The sequence below is a fragment of the Salmo salar genome, chromosome 11 (assembly GCF_965601325.2).
Source record: "Salmo salar chromosome 11, fSalSal1, whole genome shotgun sequence".
Classification (NCBI taxonomy): Eukaryota; Metazoa; Chordata; class Actinopteri; order Salmoniformes; family Salmonidae; genus Salmo; species Salmo salar.
This window is the reverse complement of record NC_138301.1, coordinates 71654864-71668985: the sequence shown is the minus strand read 5'-3', so window position 1 is coordinate 71668985 and position 14122 is coordinate 71654864. Positions and strand designations below refer to the sequence as shown.

At 45.0% G+C, this 14122-nt stretch overlaps 1 protein-coding gene across 1 annotated transcript in view; it reads right to left on the bottom strand.

Annotated features, from left to right (window-relative positions):
• The window catches only part of LOC106562753 (b(0,+)-type amino acid transporter 1-like), a 63047-nt gene extending 49589 nt beyond the window's left edge, over positions 1-13458 (bottom strand). The window contains exons 1-6 of the mRNA XM_082957555.1: positions 13438-13458; positions 10483-10630; positions 6402-6644; positions 4630-4791; positions 2813-2912; positions 1982-2026 (exon numbers count right to left, since the gene is read on the bottom strand). Of these exons, the coding sequence (XP_082813681.1) occupies positions 1982-2026; positions 2813-2912; positions 4630-4791; positions 6402-6644; positions 10483-10630; positions 13438-13458 (719 nt within the window). The remainder of the gene's footprint in view (positions 1-1981; positions 2027-2812; positions 2913-4629; positions 4792-6401; positions 6645-10482; positions 10631-13437) is intronic.
• Between the last annotated feature and the right edge of the window lie 664 nt (positions 13459-14122).

Below are 14122 nucleotides of genomic sequence, written 5' to 3'. Positions count from 1 at the left end.
AGACTACAGACACCAAGGGAATACCAATGATAATGGCCAGAGGAAGGTTTCTGTTAGAGAGAGAGAGAGAGACACAGAGAGACAGAGTGTTAGTGTGAGATAGAGAGAGAGAGTGTTAGTGTGAGATAGAGAGAGAGAGTGTTAGTGTGAGAGAGAGAGAGAGAGAGAGAGAGAGAGAGAGAGAGTTAGTGTGAGATAGAGAGAGAGAGACAGAGTGTTAGTGTGAGATAGAGAGACTACAACCAACACATGTTACACAGACACCAGTGTTAGAGGATCATGTAGCACACAGATGGAGACAGAGACAGAGTTGAGAAATCTCTTGTTGTCGTCCTACCAGTAAAGGCAGTGGCGCGTATTCATGGCGTGTGAATGCCAAGAGAAGCCAGGCTTCCCCCCCCCAAAATCAGAACAATAAAACAAATATAACCATTAAACAATTTATATTTTGTCTCTGTGTTTTCTTCATTTTCCTTCAATTCTCAAGTGGCTGAATCAATTGAAGTGGCTGAATCAATTGAAGTGGCTGAATCAATTATCAAGTGACTGAATCAATTGAAGTGGCTGAATCAATTCCCAAGTGGCTGAATCAATTGAAGTGGTTGAATCAATTCTCAAGTGGCTGAATCAATTGAAGTGGCTGAATCAATTCTCAAGTGGCTGAATCAATTGAAGTGGCTGAATCAATTCTCAAGTGGCTGAATCAATTCTCAAGTGGCTGAATCAAACATTCTCAGAACCTCAAGTGTCTGAATCAATGATCATCAGAGAAATCATATTAGCGACGGAAACAGCGCCCCTCTGTCTCAGTATGTGTAGCAGATGTATCTGATGCTGTCTGGCCAAAATGAGTATGACATGTTGCCGCCGTAGCATTTGATTGATTGATGCCAGCGAGCATTTGACCTACCTTTGATATTGTTTTTAAATAAAATAATTAGCCAATCAGCATTGAGATGAGCTCAACTGTGGATAGTCCTGGTGCAGTAAACCCACCCCCAAGGGAGGCCACTTTGGATTTGGCTTCACACCAATCAAATCACATCCTAGGCAAAAACGTCATCATTGTCAGAAAAACTTGCCTGTTTCTGGTCTGCTTGTGTTGATGCAGTAGCTAGCATGCCAAAATCGTCCCTTTCCTATAAGCCGTGGACGGATGGACACGGAGATTTGGACTTGTGGTTTTTCCTTAATTCTCTGTACAGCCAATGATTATAACAGCGATTCTGATCTAGCCATAAATTCACACGTTGTGCCACTGGCCTGAGACGATTGATGTTCAATATGTAGCCTAGATATAGTAGGCTCACGTTAACTAGCTAAATAACTTAGCTGGTTCATTGTTGCCCAGCGAGGAAGCTAGTCTAGTATGTATTTTAGCCAGGTAGCCTAGTCTAAAAACTAAAAGCGTGTACTTCTCTCTGACAGAGTCGTAGACCCGTGTTGAAAACATGAAAGAGAGGAGAATGGTACTGGTGTTCAACTAGTCTACAAATAGGGTGAGTCAACACACGCACGCACGCACGCACGCACGCACGCACGCACGCACGCACGCACGCACGCACGCACCACACACACACACACACACACACACACACACACACACCAGTACCATGGACAGCCACATGATATTTAGCCATGTTGATTGGACTAAGTTGTTTATGTTCTGGTTAGGTTTGTTAGACTAAGCTGATTATAGCCCAGGTGATTTGATGATGTTTAAATGGTACAGGAATAGCTCAGGCAGTGCTCCTGTTGTCTTTGTGTTGACTTCCTGTAACTCTGTGGTTCCTAAAATCACTAGTTTAGTAAACTGTTGGGAAACATTAACTTGCTTGAACGTGCTGAAGGTCATATAACTGTTTGTGCGTACCAAATGGGCACCCTGTTCCTTACATAGTGCACTACTGTTGACCAGGGCCCGTCGGGGAACAGGGCTCCATTTTGGACGCACCGTAAATGTCGCTGTATGTACACTCACCTGTTTGGGTTTCTCAGCTCCTCTGTTATAAAGTTCAGCTGATTCCTGAGAGACAACACGTGTTTACAGAACCACGTTTAAACAGGTTGTGTTGACATTCAAAACAGAAATCTCAAAACCATAAAACTGTTTTATTGAGGAAGTGATAAGAACAGAGAGATAGGATGCATCCCCAATGGTACCTGATCCCCTACTTAGTGGACTACTTTAGACTAGAGCGCTATGGGCCCTGACTAGAGAGCTATGGGCCCTGACTAGAGCGCTATAGGCCCTGACTAGAGCGCTACGGGCCCCCCTGACTAGAGCACTACGGGCCCCCCTGACTAGAGCGCTACGGGCCCCCCTGACTAGAGCGCTATAGGCCCTGACTAGAGCGCCACGGGCCCCCCTGACTAGAGCGCTACGGGCCCCCCTGACTAGAGCGCCACGGGCCCCACTGACTAGAGCGCTACGGGCCCCCCTGACTAGAGCGCCACGGGCCCCCCTGACTAGAGCGCTACGGGCCCCCCTGACTAGAGCGCCACGGGCCCCCCTGACTAGAGCGCTACGGGCCCCCCTGACTAGAGCGCTATGGGCCCCCCTGACTAGAGCACCACGGGCCCCCCCTGACTAGAGCGCTACGGGCCCCCCTGACTAGAGCGCTACGGGCAGCCCTGACTAGAGCACTATGGGCCCCCGTGACTAGATCACTACGAAAACCCCTTGAATAGAGCGCTACGGGCCCTGACTAGAGCACCACGGGCCCCCTGACTAGAGCGCTACGGGCCCTGGTCAAAAGTAGCGACCTATATAGGAAGTAGGGTTCCATTTGGGATGCAGGTGTAGTCTTACCACCCATCGTAGGCCCAGAGCCCGTTGTAAAACGCCAGTCCAATGGATCCAAAAGAGGTTGAGGCTCCTTCAAATGGGTTGGACAGATTCTCAGTGTTTCCTGAACACAAAAGTGACAATATATACACTACTGTTCAAAAGTTTGGGGTCACTTAGAAATGTCCTTGTTTTTGAAAGAAAAGCAATTTTTTTTGTCCATTAAAATAACATCAAATTGATCAGAAATACAGTGTAGACATTGTTAATGTTGTAAATGACTATTGTAGCTGGAAACGGCAGATTTTTAATGGAATATCTACATAGGCGTACAGAGGCCCATTATCAGCAACCATCACTCCTGTGTTCCAATGGCACGTTGTGTTAGCTAATCCAAGTTTATCATTTTAAAAGGCTAATTCATCATTAGAAAACCCTTTTACAATTATGTTAGCACAGCTGAAAACTGTTGTTCTGATTAAAGAAGCAATAAAACTGGCCTTCTTTAGACTAGTTGAGTATCTGGAGCATCAGCATTTGTGGGTTCGATTACAGGCTCAAAATGGCCAGAAACAAAGCACTTTCTTCTGAAACTCGTCAGTCTATTCTTGTTCTGAGAAATGAAGGCTATTCCATGCGAGAAATTGCCAAGAAACTGAAGATCTTGTACAACGCTGTGTACTACTCCCTTCACAGAACAGCACAAAATGTCTCTAACCAGAATAGAAAGAGGAGTGGGAGGCCCCGGTGCACAACTGAGCAAGAGGACAAGTACATTAGAGTGTCTAGTTTGAGAAACACAAGTCCTCAACTGGCAGCTTCATTAAATAGTACCCGCAAAACACCAGTCTCAACGTCAACAGTGAAGAGGCGACTCGGGGATGCTTGGCCTTCTAGGCAGAGTTGCAAAGAAAAAGCCATATCTCAAACTGGCCAATAAAAAGAAAAGATTAAGATGGGCAAAAGAACACAGACACTGGACAGAGTGTTTCAATTTGTCATTATGGGTTATTGTGTGTAGATAAAAAAATATATATAGTATATTCAATCAATTTTGAATTTAGGCTGTAACAAGAAAACGTGGAATAAGTCAAGGGGTTTGAATACTTTCTGAAGACACTGTATGAACAGAGGATTATACACATGTAATGTTTTAGTTTTTATAAAGTAGCACTTCTATATTTAACCTGGTGGAACCAGTCTTCTGTCTACAGACCAGTAGCCCGGTGGGACCGGTCTCCTGTCTACAGACCAGTAGCCCTGTGGGACCGGTCTCCTGTCTACAGACCAGTAGCCCGGTGGCACCGGTCTCCTGTCTACAGACCAGTAGCCCGGTGGGACCGGTTTCCTGTCTACAGACCAGTAGCCCGGTGGGACCGGTCTCCTGTCTACAGCCCAGTAGCCCGGTGGAACCGGTCTCCTGTCTACAGACCAGTAGCCCGGTGGGACCGGTCTCCTGTCTACAGACCAGTAGCCCGGTGGGACCGGTCTCCTGTCTACAGACCAGTAGCCCGGTGGGACCGGTCTCCTTTCAACAGACCAGTAGCCTGTTCTATAGTGTTCTATCCTATTCCCTATTTAGTGGTCTACCATATTCCTTATGTAGTGGTTTACCCTATTCCCTTTATTGTGTACTACTTCTGATGCAGGCCATAGGGCTCTGGTCTAAAGTACTGCACTATATAGGGAATAGGGTGCCATAGGGCTCTGGTCTAAAGTAGTGCACTATATAGGGAATAGGGTGCCATAGGGCTCTGGTCTAAAGTAGTCCACTATATAGGGAATAGGGTGCCATAGGGCTCTGGTCTTAAGTAGTGCACTATATAAAGGGAATAGGGTGCCATTTGGCAGACAGACAGAATTTGTAAAGTGCCACCCTTGTGCCAAGAGGACGATTCCCGCCACTACGATGACCAGGATGATGAGAAGCTTGGCTGCAGTGAAGAAGTTCTGGACATAGCTGGCTAGCTTCACACTGAGACAGTTCACCGACACTATCAGAACTGGAGGAAGAGGAAGGGGAGGAAGAATATTTTATTAATCCATACGAGACAGAAGTTGGTCCTCTGCTGTAGTCAACCCCTCCGACACACACACACACACACACACACACACACACACACACACACACACACACACACACACACACACACACACACACACACACACACACACACACACGTGTGTATGAGGCTGGAACAGTGGGTAGCTACTGGTGTAGAGCCTGGTGAGCAGTTTAAGGGTTGAGCCTGGTGAGCAGTTTAGGGGTTAAGAGCCTGGTGGGCAGTTTAGGGGTTAAGAGCCTGGTGAGCAATTTAGGGGTTAAGAGTCTGGTGAATAGTTTAGGGGTTAAGAGCCTGGTGAGCAGTTTAGGGGTTAAGAGCCTGGTGAGCAGTTTAGGGGTGTAGAGCCTGGTGAGCAGTTTAGGGGTGTAGAGCCTGGTGAGCAGTTTAGGGGTGTAGAGCCTGGTGAGCAGTTTAGGGGTGAAGAGCCTGGTGAGCAGTTTAGGGGTTAAAAGCCTGGTGAGCAGTTTAGGGGTTAAGAGCCTGGTGAGCAGTTTAGGGGTTAAGAGCCTGGTGAGCAGTTTAGGGGTTAAGAGCCTGGTGAGCAATTTAGGGGTTAAGAGTCTGGTGAATAGTTTAGGGGTTAAGAGCCTGGTGAGCAGTTTAGGGGTTAAGAGCCTGGTGAGCAGTTTAGGGGTGTAGAGCCTGGTGAGCAGTTTAGGGGTGAAGAGCCTGGTGAGCAGTTTAGAGGTTAAGAGCCTGGTGAGCAGTTTAGGGGGTTAAGAGCCTGGTGAGCAGTTTAGGGGTAAATAGCCTGGTGAGCAGTTTAGGGGTTAAGAGCCTGGTGAGCAGTTTAGGGGTTAAGAGCCTGGTGAGCAGTTTAGGGGTTAAGAGCCTGGTGAGCAATTTAGGGGTTAAGAGTCTGGTGAATAGTTTAGGGGTTAAGAGCCTGGTGAGCAGTTTAGGGGTTAAGAGCCTGGTGAGCAGTTTAGGGGTTAAGAGTCTGGTGAATAGTTTAGGGGTTAAGAGCCTGGTGAGCAGTTTAGGGGTTAAGAGCCTGGTGAGCAGTTTAGGGGTTAAGAGCCTGGTGAGCAGTTTAGGGGTTAAGAGCCTGGTGAGCAGTTTAGGGGTTAAGAGCCTGGTGAGCAGTTTAGGGGTTAAGAGCCTGGTGAGCAGTTTAGGGGTTAAGAGCCTTGCTCAAGTGAACAACAACAGTTGATGGTATCCTAGGATACTAGAGGAGCAGGAGGTGGGAGGAGGCGGGAGGAAGAAAAGGAGGAGGAGGAGATGGGGAAGAGGAGGAGAAAAGGGGAAGAGGAGGAGATGGGGAAGAGGAGGAGAAAAGGGGAAGAGGAGGAGGAGAAGAACACAAGGCAGGAAGAGAACAGTGGGGGTCAAGTCATGGCTTTTTATAAATTGATCTTTACTCGATCCCAGGCATCCTCTCTTCTCAAAAGGTATCAGAGGGGTGGGACCTTGGATCTTCTCCAATGCGATGCAAGGAAAGAAAATGTAGAAAGAGCCCTGGTTTTAATTCAGTCCATTCAGGAAGTGCATGCCAATTGTTTTCTATTAGGATTTTCCATAATTCAAGAAGAATTCACACTCACATACGCACACTACAGCCAGGCACTTGGTGACCACAATGGGAGGAGTGCATCCTGGGTAGAACGGTGTGGAGGTGTACTCTGCGAAGCTTAGGGCGATGATGGCGAAGGCGGAGGGCTGTAGGACCATGATGGTGCTCCATGAGTAGAGGTAGGCCATCACTGACCCATAGGCTTCCATCAGATACACGTATTCCCCTCCAGACTTAGTGATCATGGTGCCCAGCTCCGCGTAGCACTGCGCCCCTGCAGGCAGACAGACAGGCTCAGAGGCAGACAGTTTGTTGACACTTGTCCTACTGCTGTTTCAGGGGGATTTCCTTTCAATTTGTCCAATTAAGACCAAGACAACCAGGTAAGTTCCTAACGAATCAATTAAGACCTAGACAACCAGGTGAGTTCCTAACGAATCAATTAAGACCTAGACAACCAGGTGAGTTCTTAACTAATCAAGACCTAGACAACCAGGTGAGTTCCTAACTAGTCAATTAAGACCTAGACTACCAGGTGAGATCTTACCTAATCAATTAAGACCTAGACAACCAGGTGAGTTCCTAACTAATCAATTAAGACCTAGACAACCAGGTGAGTTCCTAATTAATCAATTAAGACCTAGACAACCAGGTGAGGGGAGTTCGTAACTAATCAATTAAGACCTAGACAACCAGGTGAGTTCCTAACTAATCAATTAAGACCTAGACAACCAGGTGAGTTCCTAACTAATCAGTTAAGACCGAGTCAACCAGGTGAGTTCCTAACTAATCAATTAAGACCGAGACAACCAGGTGAGGGGAGTTCCTAACTAATTGACAACCTTAATTGATCAATCAAGTGCATCGAAAGAGTGAAAACCTGTGGACACTGGGCATAACAGCCCTGCACTAGTGACAGACGTTAACCAGTAGCTGGTCAGAGCCCTGCACTAGTGACAGACGTTAACCAGTAGCTGGTCAGAGCCCTGCACTAGTGACAGACGTTAACCAGTAGCTGGTCAGAAATTTGTTTCTGGCTACTGAGATTAGCTGAACCAGACTGGGAGAGGAATTCCCTCCTAGCCTCTTAATAAATCAGCAGGGTTCATGTTGGGAGAGGAATTCCCGCCTAGCCTCTTAATAAATCAGCAGGGTTCATGTTGGGAGAGGAATTCCCTCCTAGCCTCTTAATAAATCAGCAGGGTTCATGTTGGGAGAGGATTTCCCTCCTAGCCTCTTAATAAATGAGCAGGGTTCATGTTGGGAGAGGAATTCCCTCCTAGCCTCTTAATAAATCAGCAGGGTTCATGTTGGGAGAGGTATTCCCTCCTAGTCTCTTAATAAATCAGCAGGGTTCATGTTGGGAGAGGAAATACCTCCTAGCCTCTTAATAAATCAGCAGGGTTCATGTTGGGAGAGGAATTCCCTCCTAGACTCATCATAAGTCAGGAGAGTTCATGTTGGGAGAGGAATTCCCTCCTAGCCTCTTAATAAATCAGCAGGGTTCATGTTGGGAGAGGATTTTCCCTCCTAGCCTCTTAATAAATGAGCAGGGTTCATGTTAGGAGAGGAATTCCCTCCTAGCCTCTTAATAAATCAGCAGGGTTCATGTTGGGAGAGGAATTCCCTCCTAGCCTCTTAATAAATCAGCAGGGTTCATGTTGGGAGAGGAATTCCCTCCTAGACTCATCATAAGTCAGGAGAGTTCATGTTGGGAGAGGAATTCCCTCCTAGCCTCTTAATAAATCAGCAGGGTTCATGTTGGGAGAGGATTTTCCCTCCTAGCCTCTTAATAAATGAGCAGGGTTCATGTTAGGAGAGGAATTCCCTCCTAGCCTCTTAATAAATCAGCAGGGTTCATGTTGGGAGAGGAAATACCTCCTAGCCTCTTAATAAATCAGCAGGGTTCATGTTGGGAGAGGAATTCCCTCCTAGACTCATCATAAGTCAGGAGAGTTCATGTTGGGAGAGGAATTCCCTCCTAGCCTCTTAATAAATCAGCAGGGTTCATGTTGGGAGAGGATTTTCCCTCCTAGCCTCTTAATAAATGAGCAGGGTTCATGTTAGGAGAGGAATTCCCTCCTAGCCTCTTAATAAATCAGCAGGGTTCATGTTGGGAGAGGAATTCCCTCGTAGCCTCTTAATAAATGAGCAGGGTTCATGTTAGGAGAGGAATTCCCTCCTAGCCTCTTAATAACTCAGCAGGGTTCATGTTGGGAGAGGAATTCCCTCCTAGCCTCTTAATAAATCAGCAGGGTTCATGTTGGGAGAGGAATTCCCTCCTAGCCTCTTAATAAATCAGCAGGGTTCATGTTGGGAGAGGTATTCCCTCCTAGTCTCTTAATAAATCAGCAGGGTTCATGTTGGGAGAGGAAATACCTCCTAGCCTCTTAATAAATCAGCAGGGTTCATGTTGGGAGAGGAATTCCCTCCTAGACTCATCATAAGTCAGGAGAGTTCATGTTGGGAGAGGAATTCCCTCCTAGCCTCTTAATAAATCAGCAGGGTTCATGTTGGGAGAGGATTTTCCCTCCTAGCCTCTTAATAAATGAGCATGGTTCATGTTAGGAGAGGAATTCCCTCCTAGCCTCTTAATAAATCAGCAGGGTTCATGTTGGGAGAGGAATTCCCTCCTAGCCTCTTAATAAATGAGCAGGGTTCATGTTAGGAGAGGAATTCCCTCCTAGCCTCTTAACAACTCAGCAGGGTTCATGTTGGGAGAGGAATTCCCTCCTAGCCTCTTAATAAATCAGCAGGGTTCATGTTGGGAGAGGAATTCCCTCCTAGTCTCTTAATAAATCAGCAGGGTTCATGTTGGGAGAGGAAATACCTCCTAGCCTCTTAATAAATCAGCAGGGTTTATGTTGGGAGAGGCCTTCCCTCCTAGACTCATCATAAGTCAGGAGAGTTCATGTTGGGAGAGGAATTCCCTCCTAGCCTCTTAATAAATTAGCAGGGTTCATGTTGGGAGAGGATTTTCCCTCCTAGCCTCTTAATAAATGAGCAGGGTTCATGTTAGGAGAGGAATTCCCTCCTAGCCTCTTAATAAATCAGCAGGGTTCATGTTGGGAGAGGATTTCCCTCCTAGCCTCTTAATAAATGAGCAGGGTTCATGTTAGGAGAGGAATTCCCTCCTAGCCTCTTAATAAATCAGCAGGGTTCATGTTGGGAGAGGAATTCCCTCCTAGCCTCTTAATAAATCAGCAGGGTTCATGTTGGGAGAGGAATTCCCTCCTAGCCTCTTAATAAATCAGCAGGGTTCATGTTGGGAGAGGAATTCCCTCCTAGCCTCTTAATAAATCAGCAGGGTTCATGTTGGGAGAGGAATTCCCTCATAGCTTCTAAATAACTCAGCAGGGTTCATGTTAGGTGCATTATGTCCATGTTCCTGAACACACTGACACAATCCTTCTCACAGTCAGGATACCTCCAAAATGGAACCCTATTCCCAATATAGTGCCCTACTTTAGACCAGAGCCCTATGGGGTAGTAGGACAAGGCCCATAGTATTAGGGTGCTATCTGGGATGCAACCCCAGTCCTTCTCACACGGGGGCCTTCTCACAAGGGGCCCTTCTCACACGGGGCCCTTCTCATACGGGGCCCTTCTCACACGGGGCCCTTCTCACACGGGGCCCTTCTCACACGGGGCCCTTCTCACATGGAGCCCTTCTCACATGGACTCCTTCTCACATGGACTCCTTCTCACATGGGGCCCTTCTCACATGGTGCTCTTCTCACATGGAGCCCTTCTGACATGGGGCCCTTCTCACATGGGGCCCTTCTCACATGGAGCCTCAGCTCTTTGGTCATTCCTGATTTAGGAGATTGATTAGAGATTACCCAGGACAGGGTTTGTCAGTTAATCTATCTCAGTTTATAGTGTCATTTAGCGTCTGGTTAGAGATTACCCAGGACAGGTCAGGTCAGGTAATGTCTGTCTGTCTGTCTGTCTGTCTGTCTGTCTGTCTGTCTGTCTGTCTGTCTGTCTGTCTGTCTGTCTGTCTGTCTGTCTGTCTGTCTGTCTGTCTGTCTGTCTGTCTGTCTGTCTGTCTGTCTGTCTGTCTGTCTGTCTGTCTGTCTGTCTGTCTGTCTGTCTGTCTGTGTCCTCACCCAGTGTAGCCAGCACCCCGCAGGCGGCCCAGACACACAGACATGGTCCTACGGCTCCCGTTTCCAGCAGCACTGTCTTAGGGGAGACGAAGATGCCGGAGCCGATCATTGTTCCTACGATCATACAGATCCCACTCAAAAGGCCCACCTGTAGAGAGAGAGACAGGAAGTGGTCATGACAACTTCCTGAGAGGGTGATACAGGTGGTAGAACCAGCGATTAAACCCTCGTCTCCTGTTGGGAAGCTTCGAATGTTTTACCACTCATCCACGTCTCTTAATGTGAATGTTTTACCACTCATCCACGTCTCTTAATGTGAATGTTTTACCACTCATCCACGTCTCTTAATGTGAATGTTTTACCACTCATCCATGTCTCTTAATGTGAATGTTTTACCACTCATCCACGTCTCTTAATGTGAATGTTTTACCACTCATCCACGTCTCTTAATGTGAATGTTTTACCACTCATTCACGTCTCTTAACCTGTTTAGGATAGGGGGCAGTATTTTCACGGCCGGATAAAAAACGTACCCGATTTAATCTGGTTATTACTCCTGCCCAGAAACTAGAATATGCATATAATTGTTTGATTTGGATAGAAAACACCCTAAAGTTTCTAAAACTGTTTGAATGGTGTCTGTGAGTATAACAGAACTCATATGGCAGGCCAAAACCTGAGAAGATTCCATACAGGAAGTGCCCTCTCTGACCATTTCTTGGCCTTCTGTAGCCTCTTTATGGAAAATAGAGGATCTCTGCTGTAATGTGACATATTCTAAGGCTCCCATAGGCTCTCAGAAGGCGCCAGAATGGGGAATGATGACTCTGCAGTCCCTGGCCGAAAAACAGTAGCGCATTTGGAAAGTGGTTGATCTGAGAACAATGACACGGGTGCGCGCATGCACATGAAGACACCATTTTCTTCTTTCAGTCTTTGAACGAAAACAACGTCTCCCGGTCGGAATATTATCGCTATTTTACGAGAAAAATCGCCTAAAAATTGATTTTAAACAGCGTTTGACATGCTTCGAAGTACGGTAATGGAATATTTTGAATTTTTTTGTCACGATATGCGCTGGCGCGTCACCCTTCGGATAGTGTCTTGAACGCAAGAACAAAACGCTGCTATTTGGATATAACTATGGATTATTTAGAACCAAAACAACATTGAAGTTGAAGTAGAAGTCCTGGGAGTGCATTCTGACGAAGAACAGCAAAGGTAATCCGATTTTTCTTATAGTAAATCTGAGTTTGGTGAGTGCCAAACTTGGTGGGTGTCAAAATAGCTAGCCTGTGATGGCCGGGCTATCTACTCAGAATATTGCAAAATGTGCTTTCACCGAAAAGCTATTTTAAAATCGGACACCGCGATTGCATAAAGGAGGTCTGTATCTATAATTCTTAAAATAATTGTTATGTATTTTGTCAACGTTTATCGTGAGTAATTTAGTAAATTCACCGGAAGTCTTTGGTGGGTATACTAGTTCTGAACGTCACATGCTAATGTAAAAAGCTGTTTTTTTATATAAATATGAACTTGATTGAACAAAACATGCATGTATTGTATAATATAATGTCCTAGGAGTGTCATCTGATGAAGATCATCAAAGGTTAGTGCTGCATTTAGCTGTGGTTTTGGTTTTTGTGACATTATATGCTAGCTTGAAAAATGGGTGTCCGATTATTTCTGGCTGTGTACTCTCCTGACATAATCTAATGTTTTGCTTTCGTTGTAAAGCCTTTTTGAAATCGGACAATGTGGTTAGATAAAGGAGAGTCTTGTCTTTAAAATGGTGTAAAATAGTCATATGTTTGAAAAATTGAAGTTTTGGGATTTTTCAGTAGTTTGTAATTCGCGCCACGCCCTATCATTGGATATTGGTGAGGCGTTCCGCTAGCGGAACATCTAGATGTAAGAGGTTTTAATGTGAATGTTTTACCACTCATCCACATCTCTTAATGTGAATGTTTTACCACTCATCCACGTCTCTTAATGTGAATGTTTTATCACTCAGCCACGTCTCTTAATGTGAAAGTTTTACCACTCATCCACGTCTCTTAATGTGAAAGTTTTACCACTCATCCACGTATCTTAATGTGAAAGTTTTACCACTAATCCACGTCTCTTAATGTGTACATTTTGTTTTGACATGTAATACCCCTGTCTACAATAAGTTTATGTAGTCGTCTGTTTATTTCCATTATTGCATTTTGTGTTATTGTTTTATATATATTATTTTTATGAAATAAATATGTCCTGTGTCACCACTCAATCAATGAGTGACTGGCCTGTTTATAAACACAGCGTAGTGTGAGTTAGTGAGTAGTTAACCCAATGAGTGACTGGCCTATGACAGTGTTTATAAACACAGCGTAATGTGAGTTAGTGAGTAGTTAACTCAATGAGTCGGCGTAATTTAGGACTTTTAACCCCTTTTAACATGGTGTCTTTCTTCTGCGTCCGTAGATACCAACCATTTGTCTGTGTGGTTAACGGGGAAGGAGCTAGAGCGGGGTTTGTAAGACAAGCACAGATCCCCAAAGGGCTCGGGGTCTTATTTTTTACAGAATCATCTGCAGAGTCAAAATGACGCACACAAGCGACAAAAAAGGGAAAATGTGATAATTAATCTACATATCACTGGAAAATTCAATAGTTCTATTGAGAGGTACCGACCCTGGTTTCCTGAGAGCCTCACGGTGTAAACTACAGAATGAAGCAGTAGTTCTATTGAGAGGTACCGACCCTGGTTTCCTGAGAGCCTCACGGTGTAAACTACAGAATGATGCAGTAGTTATATTGAGAGGTACCGACCCTGGTTTCCTGAGAGCCTCACGGTGTAAACTACAGAATGAAGCAGTAGTTCTATTGAGAGGTACCGACCCTGGTTTCCTGAGAGCCTCACGGTGTAAACTACAGAATGATGCAGTAGTTCTATTGAGAGGTACTGACCCGTAAACAGCTTTCTAACATTCTTCAGTCACTCAGTAACCAGGTGCCAGGATGATTAATGTTCATCACTTGAGTAGCTTATGTACTTGTAACAAGCGAGACCATAAACATGAATGGAACAAGAATGCAATGTCATACATCATTTGTAGTATTTTATAACTGAAGAGCAACACAATGGTTTTTAATTGACCTCCAAAGATATGTCAAACAGACAATTGGGATACATGTTTTTGGTAAAGGTCCCAGATTGATCTAGTCTGGTTTATTATTATTATTATTATTATTATTATTATTATTATTATCTGATGTGGTAAAGGTCCCATACTGATCTAGTCTGGTTTATTATTATTATTATTATTATTATTATCTGATGTGGTAAAGGTCCCAGAATGATCTAGTCTGGTTTATTATTATTATTATTATCTGATGTGTTAAAGGTCCCAGATTGATCCAGTCTGGTTTATTATTATTATCTGATGAGGTAAAGGTCCCAGACTGATCTAGTCTGGTTTATTATTATTTGATGTGGTAAAGGTCCCAGACTGATCTAGTCTGGTTTATTATTATATGATGTGGTAAAGGTCCCATACTGATCTAGTCTGGTTTATTATTATTATTATTATTATTATCTGATGCGGTAAAGGTCCCAGAATGATCTAGTCTGGTTTATTATTATATGATGTGG